Source organism: Chelmon rostratus, chromosome 10 (genome assembly GCF_017976325.1).
Source record: "Chelmon rostratus isolate fCheRos1 chromosome 10, fCheRos1.pri, whole genome shotgun sequence".
Classification (NCBI taxonomy): Eukaryota; Metazoa; Chordata; class Actinopteri; order Chaetodontiformes; family Chaetodontidae; genus Chelmon; species Chelmon rostratus.
In genome coordinates this window covers 23,148,728-23,168,949 of record NC_055667.1, presented here as the reverse complement: position 1 = coordinate 23,168,949, position 20,222 = coordinate 23,148,728, and the positions used below count along the sequence as shown (strand labels likewise).

Sequence of the window (20,222 nt, the reverse complement as noted above, 5' to 3'; positions counted from 1 at the left end):
ATCAACCAAACCATACTGGTAAACTGCATGCAGTTCATTTAAAAAATGAATGCCCTTCACTCTAAACAACCAGCTGCTCCTTTTTTCCAACAGTCCTTGACAATAAAGTTTGAACTTCTTATTTTACAGCAAAAATCTACTTTGATTCCTTCACTTATCACCATGGCTATAGTCTGACAGAGACATTTCGAGGGATAATTCTGTTTATGAAAAAAAAACATGCTAACACTCGTCAAATACTGACTTTGATTTGTCACAGCAATCAAAGCAATTATTGTCTGCTTTTATGGTTACAAGAACAATGTCCATTTATAGTATCTGCCAACACTGATTGTGAGTAACATGCTGACATTGACGCCAAAATCAGATTATAGATATAAATCATACAGAAGTGCCGCCTAACTGGCAAAAATAATAGTCATGACATTTTTTGTCTATCAAGGATTATGCTGTGACTAAATTCAGGAAATCAAGTCACCGTTTTCATGTTCCACATTGGTCTTGAAACCACATTTTGACGTCGTGCAGACTTTTTAGGAATAAAATTCAGAGTCAGTTTTATTGCAGCAACATGCAAGATGTCCTTTAACTGCACCAGTGCAGACGGAGCACGTGTACTTCAATCTGATACATAAAGATTAGTGTAGGGGAGAATCCTTGTTAGATTATCCAGACAAGGGCGAAACGGGCTGTCAATCGTATCATGATAGTCTCTCTTCAAACGAACAGACGAATGGAGATCATTTATTCAAGTTTGTTCTTGAACAGACCCTTATCTTCAGTTGTCGTCATAGTCAGAGGGTGGGCATCTGTCCAATCAGCGTACACCAAATGGCCCTCTAACCAATCAAATACATATACGCCATTGAACCGATCCAGCCAATCGTCCAATCAACAATGCTGCTGCGTGCGGGCCAGAATCCCTCTTCAACCTTCTGCTTTCTGGAGGGGCACCTTCAACCAACTCCGCGGTGCACTGGCAGCGGCTTCCTTAGTTGTAAAGAACAAGTGGATATAACACTTCTACACAGACACAATGTCCTTTCTGACGGTCAGCAGGCTAGCACCCAAACTGCTCAATTCAAAGGTAAGAGAAGTAGAAACGGCCTCGATGCCACTTTATCACAACTGTGAAAGGTGCTAACGTTAGATTAGCCGGCTAACGACGTAATGGCAAACTAGTCAACGTTAGCTAGCATAGCATAGCTAACCGCATTGTGAAATGCTGTTGGCCAAGAGCGTGGCAAGTAATTGCTGAAACAATGTGAATGTTTTTAAGAGTAGCCTTTATTTCTCACTGTTTTATATAGGGTTGTCGAAACGTTGGAGTTAAATTGTTTGTGAACTTGTGTCTTGTTAGCTAACGTTAGCATAGGAACCGTTGCTATCTACGTTGGCCTGGTATTGTCAACGCCTGACATGTTTCTGTAACCAGCAGTGAATAGACCTTGTTGACTTGGTGAGACGGCTTCTCTTGTCCCGTTTCTTTATAATTAACAAAAAATAATTATTTATGATCCGTTACATATGCAATATGACTGCTTTTAGACTCAACTTTGTGTTTCTTCCCCACTCCCGTTGACCTTCACGTCTAGATTTCAGCCAGTTATCTAATGTCACCTCACTGTATGAAGTCCTGATAATATTAGGTGTTATCTTCAAAATGCAAAAATTATATAATACTGCAAGAAACAAGTCTTTACTGTGTCCTGACGTCCAACACCAGTTTAAAACGTGTATTCTCGGTTGACAGATCTTATCAGTTCAGCATGTGATTAGAACATAAGAATTGCTGTAGTTGTAATGTCATCATTATACCACCTGGTTTAGTATGCCTTTGGCCAGGCCACCTGCCACTAGTGAAGTATGTTGCCCTCCATGCTACTGTCTTACTCCACTGACCCGACTATGCACACTTAATGACCCTCATATCAATTCCTGTCATCCACTGCTGAAGAACTCTCAACAACCTACAAGATGCCCCCAACTCTCAAGCAAGTAATCATTGTCAAAAGGGTGTCCTTGCTTGAACTCTGTACAGACTGGGGAGTATTTTGTCCCTGTCAGTCTAGTCATTCGAAATATGTAGAGGCGATGAGGTCACCCATGTCACACTCACAATTTCTTGCTTATCATTTGTAGTCTTTGTTCAGGAGAGTTATCATTCTTGGACCGTACAATCTTTTGCCCTTGAAATATGACTGATAATCATGTGATTGACAGTAAAGAGAGCAAGAACAGAATACATGTGGTGGTGTCATAACAGTTTCTTGCTTCAGGTGATTTCAGTTTTTTTAAGAAGAGAAAACTGACTTTCATATCGCCTATCACTAGATTGATTAACGGTCAAAACTTTAAAATGCCAAAACTACATCTACTACTGCACAAAGAAAGTTAAGGTGTCTTTAACTGACTCAGGCTTTGTTGTCTTTGCTACAACAAAGTTTCCCCCTCAAGCCAGTTTATGTTTATTTTTGTTTACTTAACAAAATGTTAGGTCACTGATGAATAAATCATTTTGTGTAATCAGATCCTCTGAGCTGGCTCCAGTACCCTTCTGTCCAGTGCAGTTACATTAACCTTTCTCCCAGGCAGGAAGCTGAGAGTGACTGAGTGAAACTGGCTCTCTATATTTAAGACCCTGAGCTGTTACGTAATCTCTCAGCTGTGTAGAGTGTGTGTAGTGACGCAAGATCCTACCTTTTGTTTCGGTGAGCCCTATCAGTCTTTTATCTACTCTCAACAGTTGTGGTTATGGGAAGGGGATCCCATTTGGGAGCAGAGCCAGCTGTCCCCTAGACTCCTCCCTCTACCATTGATGATTTTAATAAGATGACAGAGGAGTCCTGTTTCAGCAGTGAGCAGCAGCAGGCTCAGCTTGTCACTACTGTCACTGAGCTTCCAACAAGATTACTAGCCACCAAACACTTTCATAACCAGGGCCAATAGTTTTTTAAATCTCTCCTACATCCTCTAGTCTTGTCCCAGTTCCAACAACAGTTAAAGGCTTAAGAACCCAAGCACCATTAATTTATAGAGAAATGTTTGGTGTCTCAGTCTAACATGTGATATTTTTTCCTTTAACCATGTCATAGCTTATCTGTGCAAATACCTGACAACATTTCATGACTGCCAAGATAAAATCACCAGGTTGTATTTGAATATTTATCTCAGTCATGCCAAAACTGGTTGTTTTTCTATTTTTAACGTCATCTTACAGCAAGCTAGCTGTGCAAGTCCATCACAAGGCCCTCCAATTACAATATAAAAACTCTTTCCTTTCATGTCCTGAGAGGTAAATAACAGACTAGTCACACTCAACCAATCCAGGGTTACATTCTGATATTGTAGATTGGCGATTGTATGGCCTGTTTTTTTTTTTTTTTTTAATGGCACACACTGTACTGTTCACTAGAAGCGGAGCAATACGTGTCTGGAACACCTTCATTGTCAATCTGTTACAAGACTTCAGTTTGTTAATAGATAGGAAGGAATAGTCCTCACCAGCATAGCTATCTGTTGCAGCTGTTTGTAGTGATCTGCCCAATCACCCTTAGGCAGAGGGGAGAGGATTAATTGATATCCTTGATTAATTTTTTGCATTAACCCCAATCATGTACTCGTGGGTAAATGCTTACAGTCGTGGCTCAGTGTAAAATAGTCAGACAGAAACTGTAATTATAATGTTAAAACTGGAAAATTCTTTGGTCTGTAAATGTTTCTAAATACTCAGAAATGATTACTTATGGATGATTGATTAAAAGTCTATCTTGCTTTACTCAGTCCGTACATGTAAACTGGAAGACCATCAACAAAAAGCACTGCAGTTCTCTATGTTGATTTGATCCTAAGATATTAAGAAATCAGTTGTCCAGAATATTTTGAGCTGCTGCAAGGTTGTCTCAGTTTAGCAGATATCGGCTGGCTTGAAATGCCGCTGTGCCTTTTAAATTTTTTATTAGGCTTTGTGGTTGTGCCACTTATAATCCAAATCTTATTATTTTTTTGTCTATTGTACAGAATGCCACTTACTTCCTTGTGGCTGCCAGAAATGCCAGCGCATCAGCAACAGTAAGTACACCCTGGTCACTTCAATGTTGTCCTCTTACTTCTCTTTCCCACACCATTATTCTGTGGTTGAAGTGGTAATCTTTGTGCAGCATTTGGAAAAGGCACCGGTTTTAGCGCTGTGTTGTTGTGGGTATTAATAGAACAAGCTGACCGTTGAGGAGCCACAGATCAATATCTTTCATTCAAATGTTTACATATAGTCTGTTTAATTAACTCCAGTTCACATGAGAGGAATGTGTTGTATAGATTAGATGTTTGATCAAGGGCATGACTGACTTAAATGTTGTGTTTTTGCAGAATCTGAAGGATGTTCTGGCAGACCTTATCCCTAAAGAACAGACCAGGATCAAGAACTTTAAACAACAGTATGGCAAAACCAACATAGGACAGGTTACTGTTGACATGGTGAGTAACTCGTCACATGCTGGACAAAATAAACTGGATGTTGCATGTACCAAGGGATCAGAATAGAATGAGAACCACAAACCAATGACAAAGAAAGCCACTATATTAATTTAGATTGTAGGCCTTCAACCATGATTAGATTAGCTATGGCACATTGGCCTCACCTAATCCGTCTCGGCCTGCCCAGCCTTATTTACTGTGTCAGGTATCACAGTTCGGTCATCTCCCTCCGAGGTCACAACATGGAGCTGGACTGTTTCCTGCCAACAGAGACTTTTTAGCTGACTCACTCAAACCTCTACTGCCACTGCCAACTCGCGCTGCTCCCATTTGTCAACTCACGCACACACTAGTGTAACAACCGCATCATCGTGTTTATCACCTCTGACATCTGGTTTGTAGCCATGGGGATTTTTGGAGTTCTCTAAGATCATGACATGGTTCTATTGCCTTTCAACAACAAGAAGTTAGCATTTAGCTTTGGCCTGTCTATGATATGTAAACCTGTTTATTATTAGTAATTAAGTTCATTTTCTTAAAGCACTGCATGGTATTACATATGGAACTTATATAAGATTTAGGTTATTTCTTCCTGTCTTTCTAAAAAAACAGTTGCCAGCAATTGATTATCAAAATTGACATTGTTGCGTTTTAGTCAGTCAGTCAATGCAGTCAGTAGATTATGGCTGCAAAGGTCCAGTGTTATATAATTGTTGTTACCGAAACACACAACTGTATATATGGCCTTAGCAAGACAGTTTTCATTATGTAATGTCTCTGAATGCTTTTTTTTTTTTTTCATCCACAGGTCTATGGCGGTATGAGAGGGATGAAGGGTCTGGTGTACGAGACCTCTGTATTGGATCCTGAGGAGGTCAGTATGGCTTGAAAGTGCCACTGAGTATTGTGATTATTGAAGTGGTTTTATCATTTGAACACCTCTGGCCTTTTGGAGATTAGCCTGCCTCATAGGCACTTCCCTTGATTGCTTTCTTACTGAAGCTGAGCTCTTTCAGTGTCAGAGTGAAATTGCGCTCATATATATCGTTAGCAGGCCAGCACATGGAACGAGATATTGAATCAACCACATTCATTGGTAGTGCTAGAGCTCATGTTGGCAGCTAGCGAACACTCACTTGATGGGGCATTTCAGGATAATTTAAATATGTGTATTCACTTCCTCTCTCTCTCCTGTGATACATAGGGCATCCGCTTCCGGGGCTACAGCATTCCAGAGTGCCAGAAGTTGCTGCCTAAAGCTCCAGGAGGTCAGGAGCCGCTGCCTGAGGGCCTCTTCTGGTTGCTGGTCACAGGACAGGTGCCCACTGAGGAGCAGGTGAGTGGGACAGAAGCGCTGAAGCGGCAAAGATTTAGTACAATAGAGTTATAATGAGGCAGGGCTGTGCAGCTGTTCATTCTCTCCATCCATCTGTCAGTGACACTGCTTGTCGGATTTTGGCAGAATCTCTCCACACCGTTTCAGCATTTTCAAAATGAAATAGTCCTGCAGAATAATAAATGTGGATGAGGATGAGATATTTGCTTCTGATCAATTTAAAGAGGAATTTGATAATATGTGAGGAGAACAATTACTATTGTCTTGTTAAAATAATGGGAAGATTAATCACAAAATGTTTGGCAGCAGAAGTATTACGTGTCAGTTATGTATGACTGCAGAGCACAGTTTTATAAAAAAAATAGGTTTAGTTTAGTTATTATGTAACTGGAAGGATAGTCTGTACCTTGAAGAGGCATTATATTGCTGCCAGCTATCACCTTGAACAATGATATGAGGATAGTGTGACTGATAAGTCTCCTTTTAGCTGATCTCAACATTTCAGTGAAGGAATAGCGTTCACCTCTTTACCCTTTGTTTTATGATATAATTCATTTTAACCAATATGTTATTGACTCAAAGAAGTCAGCTAAGGAGGATAAGTTAGATCGAACTTTTTCCTCCCTAACAAAAACTTTTCATCGTGCTCGTAAAGTGAACAGTTCTGGCCCGTCCTTGTGTCTGTAGCATGCATTGTCAGCAGCCTGTAAACCTGCACAGGTTGCTTTAGATTGTGTCATTGTTCGTGATTTTGACAGACAGGGTCATAATCTATTGTTAATCTATTCTTACATTGTGTGCTTCTACTTCAGGTGAACTGGGTGTCCAAAGAGTGGGCAAAGAGAGCAGCACTTCCCTCTCACGTTGTCACCATGTTGGATAACTTCCCCACAAACCTGCACCCCATGTCCCAGTTCAGCGCTGCCATCACAGCCCTGAACAGTGAGAGCAGCTTTGCACGGGCCTACTCTGAGGGTGTCCACAAGTCCAAATACTGGGAGGTGAGTTTACATCTGCATACACACAAAACCTCTCATCTTAACAGGCTGGTGGATTGGCACCAGGATGGAAATGTTGACCCAAAGTGAAATATGTTGACTGTTAGATGGATTGCCAATGAATTCATGGCCCTAAGATAATAAATCATTTTCACATCAATCCAACAATGTTGTTTCTGTTGAGTTAAGAGCATTACAGCCTCATAGGACTGCAAGCAAAGCTGTAGACTTTTGGCCTGGTTTCATGTTCTCTTTCCAAATCCTTTTACACTTGTTCCTCTAGTTTATCTATGAAGACTCCATGGACTTGATTGCCAAGCTGCCCTGCATTGCTGCCAAGATCTACCGCAACCTGTATCGTGAAGGCAGCAGTATCGGAGCCATCGACTCCAACCTGGACTGGTCCCACAACTTCACCAACATGCTGGGCTACAGCGATGCCCAGTTCACTGAGCTAATGAGGCTCTACCTCACCATCCACAGGTGCAACTTGAAACATGCCTACCACATTATAAACTGGCTTTGATTTTTGAAACAGGATTTATGCTCTATTTCTGTTTCTGGTGACACTTTGCAATTTTAATGGAAGTTAAACGTCAAGCTTGAAGCAGAACTCAGATGAAGTGTTTGAAGGATTGGAAACCACTTCAAACAGTGGGTCTTTTTCTGTGCCCAAGGACTAAGATTAATTAATAATTAATCCTATTTATGGATTTTAACATAAAAGAGAATATAAAGGCATAACATGTTCACATGAAACACTTCTAACAACCGTGCAACTGTTGTCAGTAAACAGTTTGCTAATGACTGAATTCTAGTTTTATTTACATTTTACACAGCGTCTCAGCTTTTCTGGAATCAGGGTTTAATATCAAAAGATAAGACTGATAAAGGCATGAAATATCCAGAATTTCACAAGGAAATTAAACTATTAATTGGTTTGACTGAAACATAACACTTAAGCCTAAAATAATGTGCAGAATGTGTCCCCTCCTTTAACCCTTCTGTCTTTTCTAGAGCCCCAAAGGTTAGCTCAGACCTAATGTGGAAAAGTCATCTAGGTTTAGACCTTTAAACATTTAGTGTGAGATTGTTCATTAACTCAAAGCGCCTTGCTTGAAGGTACATTGGTCTTGATTGTTTAGTCATGCCATGTACGTGTATGGGCATGTCAGCCAAAGTTCACAGGAGTATCCTCACTAATGCACACATTTGTGTGGTGCAACTGCTGCTGTTCTACACAGACAACAGCTCTGCTATCCTGAAATGGCTGCTAACCACATGAGTTCAAATAGGTTCATTTAATAAACACTGTATGGTATTATTTTACACACCCTGTAGTTTGTTTAGGCATCAAACCTGTGCACCAAGCAGGGCATGTGCAATCAAAATGACACACTATCAGAGTAAAGGTATATATAGAGTGTTGTCAGTCCTCACTGGTGAATATATTTCATATGCAAACTGCACATGGAGGAGTGCACAGATACTGTTCAGAAATGAAGAGTAGGTGAATGGCCACCTTGCCCACGTCAGTCACTGATTGGAAAGCAGTGTCCAACAGACACTGTTGTAGTGTAGTGAACGACAGCTTTTGATTTGTACGGTAATTTTTTTTTTTTTTGTAATCTTACAGTGACCACGAAGGAGGCAATGTCAGTGCCCACACCAGCCACTTGGTGGGTAGCGCCCTGTCTGACCCATACCTGGCCTTCGCCGCTGCCATGAATGGTCTGGCTGGTCCTCTGCATGGCCTGGCTAATCAGGTTTGTACCAAGCAAACCATTAATTTCACTGCATTGTCATATGTGGTAGAGATGCAGTTTTGGTTTGAAAGATTTGTGTAAGGCAGAGTTCACTGGGACACCTCCAGTAGTGTCACTGTAGGAAAAACACAGGTATAATAAATTTGATGATGGATGGATCCATTTAGCTGCTTCAGTGTTCAGTTCTGGTGGTGTGCACTCTGGCTAACTGGGACGCATGAACAGAATGGAGCCATTGTTAATGTTCGTAGCACCTGTGCTTGTCTCACTATGACAAGTCAATGTCTGCGGTGAAGCCTTTTGAAACTCTTCACACAACAATTCAATGACAGTTCAGGTTTGATTTATTTATTTTTTCTCTCCTCACTACTGTGGCACAACTAAACACGGCAGGTAAACAGCACAGAGGATGAAAATAACACACAGGAAAAAGAATGCAGTTCTCACTGAATTCACGCTGCCTGCGTGCTGAATTATGAAACTTAATTTGGAGCTGAATGACTGTTAATCTCCACGACTTGTTTGCCAGTGGCTGGGGCAGCTCACTCCTGCTTCAGTAAACCCATGAGTTGTCAAAGTGCCCTGTTCTACCTTCCATAAATTTTACTGTCTGTTCTGTTATTAGCTAATTATTTGTATTGGTATTATTAGCTGTATTACTAGTCGTATGATTTGGCTGTGTATTTTAGACGGTTGTGACAGCACACACAAGCAACTCCTGCTAATGAGCATTCAAGATGACAGTTTTTGCTCTCATTTAATTCCTAGTTTGCTCACAAACTGGCGATTTTGACACATTGCCAGAGTTTTATAGTAAAATGACTTCAGGCTTCTTTCAAATGTGATGCCAGCATTTAAAATTCCCAGAACACAACCAGAAGAGAGTGCTACTGCTACACTCCCCTGCTGTGTTTCATTTTATTTTTTTGCTGTTTACACTGTACACGGTTTGGAAGTTCAGTCACAACTCATCAAGGTGTGTTTTCTTCTGCCTCTCACAGGAGGTGCTGGTGTGGCTGACTGCCTTGCAGAAGGAGATGGGCGGAGAAGTGTCTGATGAGAGGATGAGGGATTACATCTGGAACACACTCAAGTCTGGAAGGGTAAAGACACACCACTTCTTCAACCAGTTCTAGGAATCATTATGAACTCATTCTTGGTGCTCACATTTCGTCATTTCTGGATAAACCTGGTAGGGATGTCAGGGATCATTTTTTCTTTTTTAAAGGATGGCTTTGCTCCTCAATTACAAATGATGGTTGGGGTCTTTGCCTTTTAAAAGCCTTTGGTTGTATTCACACCTATCTCACGTTGACCAGCTGTTTCAAGGAGGAGGTGAAACCCTCCAGCTTCAGTTTGTTTGGGCATATCTGAACACAGCAATCATACTCAGATGGGAGGGTAAAACAAGCAGGCCAAGATTGCCAAGAGGGCAGTCTCAGCTCGCCTCCGCTCAAACTCTACCATCTGAAACAACTGGCTCGTGCATTGTCTGTTGGGACGGTATTTCACGTTGGTACAGCTATCTCATCATGTCAATTGTCATGCAAGTGAATAGTGCTATGCACCATTCAGAGCCCAACTCTGATGGCAAACTCTAGAGGTAGCACATTTTGTAATGTGAACAAACAAACAATTGTATCAAATTACCTCCTGAATTGTAACAAAGCAAATTAACTTTGCATGAAACTCCAACCAAATTCTGTGTGTTCTTACTTACTGGACATAGCTTGTGTCTTTTTTTAATAAACACTCAACAACAAAAATTGTTATGCAAAGATTACAAGTGGTAGGAGTTGCAAGATCTCAGCACAGATCTGAAGTTGAGGGTCATTTGTCCTCTGTCTTCACAGGTTGTGCCAGGCTATGGCCACGCTGTCCTGAGGAAGACTGATCCACGTTACACCTGCCAGCGTGAGTTTGCCCTGAAGCACCTGCCCAGCGACCCCATGTTTAAGTTGGTTGCCCAGCTTTATAAGATTGTGCCCAACGTGCTCCTGGAGCAGGGTAAGGCCAAGAACCCCTGGCCCAATGTCGACGCCCACAGTGGAGTGCTGCTGCAGGTAAGACCCACGTGGTGGCTTTTAATCACATATTTGCCATCTTATGGTTGTAGATACAGATTCTGACATGCCTGTCTGTCTCCTCCCTGTGCAGTACTATGGAATGACTGAGATGAATTACTACACTGTGCTGTTCGGTGTGTCCCGAGCCCTCGGTGTGCTGGCTCAGCTGGTGTGGAGTAGAGCCCTGGGCTTCCCCTTGGAGCGCCCCAAGTCCATGAGCACAGATGGACTGATGACACTGGTGGGAGCCAAGTCAGGCTGAAGAACCACCTGAAAGGAGCCGGGGGTTAGTGTGAAGGGTGGGAGGAGGTGGAAATATCAATGAGCAGACATAAGTTGACCCCCTGTCATTTCCAACCCCAGGGATTCAATGGGATTCAAAGAGACAGTACGCTTTTAATGTCATATTACAGAAGAAGGGCCTTTTTAAGTCATCACACCCTTAGTGTTTAAGTGTGTTCAGTTGATTACTCACACGTTTTCCCATCATGTTTTCATACTTGGACCATGAGAGGTGAAAACTTCAGACACACATACATGTAACCCACAGTAGGCTCAAACTATGTTCCATTAGAAGTCTGCCAGCATCGCTAAGATTTTCCCCTGCGCAGTGCCTGTGTGTTTCTCAATGGGCACTGAGTCTACGCTATGAATAGTTAGTGGCATTCAAAGGGAATTGTGGGAGTGAATTATACTTCCTTTGTATTTGTTTAAACATCTAAAGTTAATAACTGACTCAACCTTTGCTGATTTTGGCTAATGCAGTGATTTGTTATACAGGATATCTCCAAGCAAAAGACTTTTCCCCCCGAATTAAGACTCTCAACTTAGTTTCTTCTACGGGATTTTCCCAGACATCATCCCACCCAGTCAATCCCTGCGTTTCACTCCCATTTATGAACACTCCAGTTTAGAAAAAAGGTCCTCACAAGTAAAATTAACCAGCTGTACAAGATATACATTCAAAAACATGAAACTCGGTTAAAAGATACTGCCCCTTTAAATCTTTAAATCCTCTTCTTCTCCAACATGTAGTTTTTTTTCTTTTTAATCATGACCTGTATACCTCTATGATCAAAATAACTGTTTTGTCTATCGGGAAATTATTTTCCTCCGCTCCTTTTCGTGAACATGCTTTACTATTTTTAATGGGTCTCTCTGCTCAAATGTCTTCAGAATGGTAGAGAATCAAGAATAATGTACAGTGACAGTAATAATTAAGATTTGAGCAAAGGGTGTTGTAATTGGCAGCCTGTAGTAAATCCTTAAGAGCAAGCTTGGATAAAACATGGGATAGGGTCAGGGGGCTTTGTAATTGTTGAAGTCCTTTCTTATTTGAGTGTATGTTTGTTACTTTATCCCCACAGGAGAGCGCTTTAAACATCAACTACTCCAAAATGAGCACTTGCTTGATTGGATTTCCTAATTCGTAGCAGTAGAACCCTCCCAGGTTGATTGTGTCCCTTTTACAGTTTTTTTGGTGTTGAATATGTATAAAACTATAATCTTTGGGTTCTCATTTTGTGGTTTTATTTATACTTTGTGTACATAGGTATATATATGTATAGCTTGAATGTATGAGCTCTGTGCGATCACTTGCTTGTAAGAACCACAATGATTACCATAGTAATATAGATTACCAACAGTGTAGTGGTGTCCAGTCCCGCTGTAATGTTCAGTCCCACTGGTCACTGTGAAATTTTGACAACGAACAAAAGAAAAGCCGCAGCTATCTTGTATATACACGATTTCTCGCCTATCTCCGTGGGCTTAGCAGGTGCTGTTTTTCAGGTGTTTCACTTCAATGTTTCAAGCTTGCTCTTAAGCTCTGGGTTTGTCAGCACTCCATTTTTGTGTAGTTAAAGCTCTTGCATCTTCTTTTTTTTTTTTTTTTCTTCAAACCACTCTGCCGTGTTAGTCAGTAGTTCACTCAGCTACCACCTTCCCTCTGACTTTATTAGGCGTGTTTGTGTTAAATGTCGTGTTCTACCATGTGGTTGAAGAGACGTGGTTATTTTGATCGTAGAGGAGCATGAAGGTTGTACATGATAACAGGGAGAATTCATTGCAGATGGATTCATCAGAGAAACACTTGGGGGATGGGGCTGGATGGGTCAAAAGGGCAAGAAAAGCATTGAAGAGCCAATATTGGAAAACCTAACAAAAAATGAAAAACAATAAAGGTTTTTATTAACACTTTCTTGGTCTGATTTTGTTAATAACGTAGAAAATTGCCTGTAAAACAAAGTGGACCATTTGCTTCATAATTATCAGGTATTTCTGAACAATGAAATATAGACCTGAAGACAGTTCAGGTCGTGTCCTCTCAGTTGATGGATGATTTATTCCTCTCAGGCTTTTACGAGAATTCTTGTCATGTCTGTAATGTGAGGATGACGTTACAGCCCAGGAAAACACTTCTGCTCAGTTGAAGAGCATATTCTGTCTCTGTTAAGGACACAGCATCAGAATATTGAATTAGAAGTTTTTGAATGCAACACTGAGACAAAATCAGTATTTCTAACAGTACCATTACCTCTCTAGGTGCCTGTTGCTGGGCAGCAATTAAAATTTGTCATTATTTTTTTCTGTATCTTCATCTGTGATGAGACGTGTTTGGTGGGGCCTGAGTTTTATGTAATAAAGACAGTTGACATGATCAAGAAAGATGGTCCAAATTCCCACCTCTACTATGTTCTGTTATTAATAACTGCCCCACATACCACCACCCCACTCTGGTTTCTTGTTGGTCAGCTGCATCTACCCTCTGTCACTGTACCCACACACACGCTTTCCTCTGCCTGTGTGTGTGTGACAAAGTGAAGCAATAGTAAGGAACCTCAATTTCATGCCATAATCACTGAGCTTCTGAATTAGTTTGACTGCAACCATGAAAGAAATGTTTTTGCAGTCAAATCAGTAAAGACATACAGAAAGGAATCAGATTCTTCTAAGTAAGCTGCAAATGACTTCAAAACCACACACAGGTATGAGTTCCACCTGCTGTTTTATTTAAATAACAAAGCTCTGAAATACAACCACAGTATTTACAAAGATACATTTTAGCTTAAATGGAAAAAAAGTGATTGGACTGCAAACTTATGGCAATATATTCTTCTGTAGCAACTCTTGAGTCAGTGAGAGCAGTGTGTCTGCATCGTTACAGATTAGACTAGTAAACTGTGGGGATAGAGGGCTAAGGTGATCATCTAATACCCTTTAAATATTAAAATAATTTTTGACCTACCAGTATTAGCACCCACAATAATAAAACTTGGCATTAAATTAAATCTGTGTGCAACATACTGAAAATAAAATCTTGGGGTTATAGATGCGTTCTTACATGCCAGAGTAGTTTCAATATGGTGCAAAATAGACTTTATCTATTTAATTGCTTAAGAATATAACACTCAGAAAAGGCATCTAACAATCTTTTAATACATTTTTCTTTTTTTGACTCAGACGCAAACATTCTTCATGCATTGATGATTAACTATCCCTTCATTTCTGATCACCTTACCAACAAAGAACATAAAGCAAATCAACTTTGAAGCCAAAATCCAGCTTTAAAAATCTGCAGTTTTATTGGAGTATGAGACTTGGACCATGTGGACATAATGAACTGCCTATAATGAGAAGGTTGCACACTTCTTCTGTTGACCTGTGGCAACCTGAACATATCAGTATATCAAGTACAATCAGTTGACTTTATGAGCCCTTTGCCATGGGCTGCTTAATATGAAATATAAATCCCAAATAAATGTAGTCATGCCCAAACAATGTAACACAAACACTGGAAAATGTTGTAGACTATATGCTACATTCATGCATCATAATGTATAGAAATAAAAACATCCAAAAAATAAGCATGAAACTCTTCGACAATGATAAATGATTGATGATTTATTCTATAGCCCAGCAGTATATTTTGTACTTCTTGTCATGTACTGATGACCTTCAAAAGATGGACCACGGAACACAAAGGGCACAGGAGGGAAACCTTTAGGTGACCTCTTCGAACAGCTTGTTGTCAGTGCAGAAAACAAATTCGATTACTGTTACTGTGGCAAATTACGATCAATACATTTTCCATATTTAAACTAATACTAAAAGTTTGTGCAAGTATCTCATCGAATGGAAGGAGGCGTACCCGTACTTAATGAGGCGCAACGTCAGTCAGTCATGTTTTTTGTTAAATATGTCAAATGGATTTTAATGTATTACACAGAGGACAACGCAACAAATCTGCCAAGCAGAGGCGCAGAAACATGCTCCACCAATGACTACATTCATACACTCTCTCCCATCCATTCTCATTATCACCCTCTTCTATCAACTGTCTGACTTGCCAGTAACCTCTTTCAAAATCCCAATTGAAGCATAATGTGTAAGTGATGTGTACGTGTCATCAGGTATCTGTCATCACTTAATGTAGGGACTAGTTGACCCAATCCTTGTTGCTCGGACATTTTAGAGCATGTGGTTGCCTTGTGATTTCAGGATTCACTGTGTGTCCTTGTCTAAATGTAAGAGGTATGTGGACAGTGGTAAGAGTGGCAGGGTGCCAGAAAATTTCCTGCATTTTCAAATGCCGATGTTGCCAGGTATGCATATGATCTGTGGATTTTTTGTTGTAATCCCATTTACAGTATTTCATAGTACTCTCCAGTCCATCCATGGATTCATTCAGGTGCTCCTGTTTCTGCAAAGTTAGACCCCCCTCCACTCCTGTTATACTTGTGATAGTGACTAGTGCTGGGCTGTAAAATAAGGCATTATTAAAACTGGCAGACCAAGTCTCAATGTCCAAAAAACACAATTCTCACAGCACAACAGCCAAATTAAAGCTAAATTTCCAAAAAACCTCAAAGCCAATTGAGGGCAGCGCTAACTCAAGAAAAAAATACCATTTTCCCTTTGCAGACATCAATGATATTTTCAGAACATACATGACAACACTTTCAACGTCCCAGACATGGCACATTTAATTTGAACCCTAATAAAACAGTAAAAATGCGCATATAACCACTGATGATGAATTTAAAAGGATGAAATGAATGATCCTTTTACACCAGGTTCACTACTATGTGTCAAACAATATATTAAAACTTCAATTTGAAATAAATGCTAATGATAAAAGTAAAGGCAAAGAATAAGCTTTCCTAATACAGTATAATTAGCTGATCCAAGCGCTGAAGGGAACAGAAAACTGGGCTCACTTTTGACATGGTAATGTGTCAGTGAAGCAAGTGACGTTCTGGTCACAGTGAACAATAAGACTTGATCCCACTTAAGAGCAAAAGTCTGTGCCTTTCATAGAAAAATAAAAGGATGTTTTGTTCAGTGTCACTGTGCTGCTCATTTAAAATAATAGTCGACTCTCTACCATTGGTGACATGATGTTGCAAATGATTTTACTTTTGGTTACATAAATACAGCTTGTAACTGCCATGGAGCAAGAGCAATGGGGTGTTCCTTCTGCTAAACAAGGATCCCTTAAGTGGAGGTAGACAGACGTAACGCAAGGAGGAGGACATAAGCACGAATCTGTTGAGGCAGGACTTCCAACATAATGCTTACGAGAGTTGGATGTCCGACATCTTCAGGAGCCATGCCTGTAGCGGTGGAGACTTGACGTGATGGGCGGCTAACGACGTCATGCAGGTTCGTGTGGATACAGGGAATAAAGGTGGGCGTGGTTTAAGGCCAGATGAGGACAAACCGGTGCTGAGATCACGTCTGATGCACCTCGTGAAACATCAGCTCTCGTGGGATACGAGTCTCTGGGCCGTATTGCTTACAGGCTCGCCGCTCAAACGCGGCGACATTCTGCTTTACAACCTCATCGAAGAACATGGTGGCTAACTGGGAGTGCAGCAAAGAGCGGAACTCAAAGGATATCTGTTAAAGATACAAAAACAATAATCTATAATAATCTGTTTAGTACACTCCGGAGAGAATAGATGACTCTTGGCATGGCATGCAAAAGGTTTGTAAAAGCATGCACATCAAAATGCAATAAGTGTGAGACAAAGTACATGTGAAAAACAGAACAAAAGTTATGTGTAGAACTATTTCCCGGCTTGACACAGTGACTTACTGATGTGTTGTCATCACAAAGAGAGACTCCAGGAAGTCACTGCTCCCAGCGAAGACATAGTCCAATAATCACAACTTGTTTTTAGGCTTTGTTTGCCAGGCTAGCTGTTTTCCCAGTTTCCAGACTTTACACAAAAGCTAAGCTAACTATCTGCTGGCTGTAGATTCATCTTTACTGTACCGACTTCAGAGTGGTATTTGTAACTCTGTGTACTGCTCTTTAATGAAGGTGGGGTGACTAACCAGGCTGTCCAAACAACCAGTTCGTACTGTTTGAAAACACTTAAAATAAAGCAGAAATTTGACCATTGCTTTGTTTTTGAGCGTGGAATGCGCCTGGCCTGGGACCAGTACCAGTGAAAGTTTTAGGGCCTCAGAGGGCAGTAATGAGCCCATCATGGCCTTCCGCACCACAGTGAGGCAAAGAAGATGCTACAACAGGAAACTGACTTGAGCAAGTGACACAAAAAGAGATACTTATGCTTCACCAAAAGTGTTTTCAAACTATTTTTCAAATTGACAAGAAAAAGACTTCAAGGATGAAGACTAGTGGGTTGTTTGGTAAATGCATGTCCAGTTAAAGAGCAGCATAGAGCCGTTTCCCTGAGCTTTTCTATGGGACCGTCTGGGAATGTCTTATCCAATGCAAGGGGCTACGTTTTCCCCCACATGTCAAGTCATTCCTCTAATCAAGGTAATTACAAAAGAATGCATAAACAGGGGCAGAGGATCTGGAATACAGTCGGTAAATCACAGCAGGAAGCAAGCTGCAGGCTACTTACAGAAAAGTCTACTGTGCAGGTTCGAGGGTAACCAGGAATGCCAGGACTAAAGCGCCATATCGTCTCCAGGTGGTTGAACAGCTTGCCATCTGTACACACTGCCTAAAATCACCCAAAAGAGAAACTCTGTGATAAGAAGTGGGAGTTTTGTTCACATCATAAACAGTATTTGTGTCGGTGTCTCATCACATTAAACAGATCAGATGCATCTTTTATTCACAGGACTGACAGACTCTGTGAATCCGACGGCACTTACTTTAACTAGATGAGGGCGGACACTAGTGATCATAGATGTGTATCTCTCCACCACTGGAGGGAATCCAACTTCCAGTTGGGCTTTGGAGTGGCCTGCTCTTCTCATGATGGTCTGGGACTTCTTACACCAGGGCACAAAGTTCTTGTATTCATCAACATTGGCCACCACATCATACATTTCCTGCATAGAAAACCTATGACAACAAGCATTGCAAGGTTAAGAACTTGAAAAAGAAACAATTAAGAGATAAAATTGTCACTAGCTCACGCAGGAAAAATTACCCGAGTATCCTACGCTCCGAGTACTCCTTCCTTTTGTTGGTGAGACTGATGAAGTTTCTGCTTTGGGGAACAGCTGTCATTGTGTCCCAGTCTTGAAGGCAAAGCACTCTGGGAGTTCTTGTCATCAAAATGCCACATGATGACAAGTGTCTAAAAGGTAAGAGGAATTGTCCTGTAAGCCACATTCTGGAAAGAGTGCAACCTGCCACAGGCACAGTCCACAACAACAACAAAAAAGTGTCCACTACATTCCAGTTTGCAGCACTGAAATCAGTGAGCAGACAAAGAGCACTGGACCAGCAGGTAATGGAAGGTCTCTGTGTTGTGAGCGTGCTGGTATTTTCTGAGTTAAGCAAATGTGTGTAGCAAAAAGACATCATGTCACAACCGCTCAGGCTTGCTGCGTCATTTAGGGAATGTGTTTTCCTGTAGGCAACCTGTGGAATATTTAAATTACCTTCTCCAACCTTTTTGGAGCCCTTCAGCTCTGACTGTTGCTGCTGTATACACAGACTCTGTGCATTTACTATCATATATAAAACTCTACCAATACGATAATGAATTATATAAGAGCACCAAGGTAATGATTATTTCTATTGTCAGTTTATTTGTTGATTGTTCTCTTGATTGATTAGTTAATTGTTTGGTCTATACAAAGCCAGAAAATTGTGAAAAACATAAATCAGTGTTTCCCAAAGGCCAAGATGACGCATTCAAAATTCTTGTTTTGTCAAAAATGCAAAGATATTCAGTTTAATGTCATAAAGGAGTGAAGAAACCAGAAAATATTCACATTTAAGAAGCTGGAATCAGGGAATTTTGACAATTATATCTTGAACAATTACTCAAACCGATTACCAAAATAATTGCCGATTAATTTGATAGTTGGCACCTAATCGATTAATCGTTCAAGGTCTGGAGAACTCCCCCAACTGTGGATGAACTCAGTCCATAAATATACTGTCGACATCAGCTGATATAAGCTTTAACAAGAAATACAGTACTGGTCCAACGTTAATTACTTATTCCCTATGACTGACAACCAACATTTTTTGTTTTTTTAGGAGGATCATGTGAGTAATACATCTGTCAAATTATATTAAAAAACCTGTTGTGGTCTTTTAATGCAGTAAAAACGATAAACCATATTGTTATAATAGCCATATCAGAAAAATATCTGATTGGAATCTTTCAAATGCATAATCAATATCGGCCATTGCTGACACAGTACACTTGGTAATTAGCTTTAGTAACATGCATATACTGGTCTGCTGCTTGAATCTGTATCCATCAAGTCTAGACTGCGATATCCAGGTAAGGTCACAAAGCTCCTGGCATAGTGGAGAACGGTCACACAGAACGGTCACACCACCATAAACATGACGACCCTGCCAAAGTTAGCATGTAACCTTCCCCCTATTCACCTTTCGACTCTTAGGAGTCCCGGTGTCGGTCGCTCTGTTCTGAGAGGCTATCTGTCATTACAACAATGGACTCCGGTGTCTCCATGACGGGCTCACCTGATGTTTTGTCTCAGGCATCCCCTTGATGCCGGTGTACGACAAGCGCGAGGGGAGCCCACAGTGGCGATCTGGAGAAAGTCACTGAACGTCCGTACACCCATGGGTAACCGCCGGGCACCGGCCGTGGCTGCCATCAAACCAGCCACACGGTTCGAGGAAGAGAGATCCTGGGTCTGAGAAGCTGAGCCCGGGGTCTGGCCCGGGCAGTGGGATTCAAGGGTCCAGTCCAAACCACCCTGCTTCGGTGTGGGTGTTGTTATTAATCCACACGGAGCGTTAGCTAATCCTGACTTGTCAAAATAACTAGCATTCACTTGCTAGTTGGCTGCCGTCACTTCAACAGTGTCTCCTGTCGCTTTTGGTGCTGTCAGCGTAGCTAACGTTGGTTAACCTACGTTAGTCACCTGCTAACGTTAGCTAGCGTAGTTAGCAAGGTTTCATAACGAGCCCCACTAATCGCCACGTACAGCCGCGTTCCTCTATTTTTCAGCAAAGCTCACATCCCTTCACGCCTCGAGCCATAAACCCGCTACAAAGTACAATTATTTAGGCTACTTTAGCTTTTTAGTATTGTCAAGTAAATACCACAAAGCTGCGGACGACCTTCTGCTGCTAAATAAAACGCCGGTGGGACAAACT

General features: G+C 41.1%; 2 protein-coding genes across 2 annotated transcripts; one reads left to right on the top strand and one right to left on the bottom strand.

Annotated features, from left to right (window-relative positions):
* The first annotated feature begins 931 nt into the window (after window positions 1-931).
* Window positions 932-12,838, top strand: cs (citrate synthase). Its single transcript, XM_041946378.1, has 11 exons — window positions 932-1,087; window positions 4,021-4,071; window positions 4,369-4,476; window positions 5,285-5,350; window positions 5,681-5,812; window positions 6,625-6,813; window positions 7,094-7,293; window positions 8,447-8,576; window positions 9,578-9,679; window positions 10,430-10,639; window positions 10,734-12,838. Exons 1-11 carry the CDS (start codon window positions 1,037-1,039, stop codon window positions 10,902-10,904), a joined length of 1,410 nt encoding a protein of 469 aa, XP_041802312.1. The 5' UTR covers window positions 932-1,036; the 3' UTR covers window positions 10,905-12,838.
* Window positions 12,839-13,638: 800 nt separating this feature from the next.
* On the bottom strand, window positions 13,639-20,219 carry coq10a (coenzyme Q10A). Its single transcript, XM_041946379.1, has 5 exons — window positions 19,581-20,219; window positions 18,061-18,210; window positions 17,780-17,972; window positions 17,524-17,625; window positions 13,639-16,543 (listed from the first exon to the last, which is right to left on the bottom strand). Exons 1-5 carry the CDS (start codon window positions 19,715-19,717, stop codon window positions 16,376-16,378), a joined length of 750 nt encoding a protein of 249 aa, XP_041802313.1. The 5' UTR covers window positions 19,718-20,219; the 3' UTR covers window positions 13,639-16,375.
* Between the last annotated feature and the right edge of the window lie 3 nt (window positions 20,220-20,222).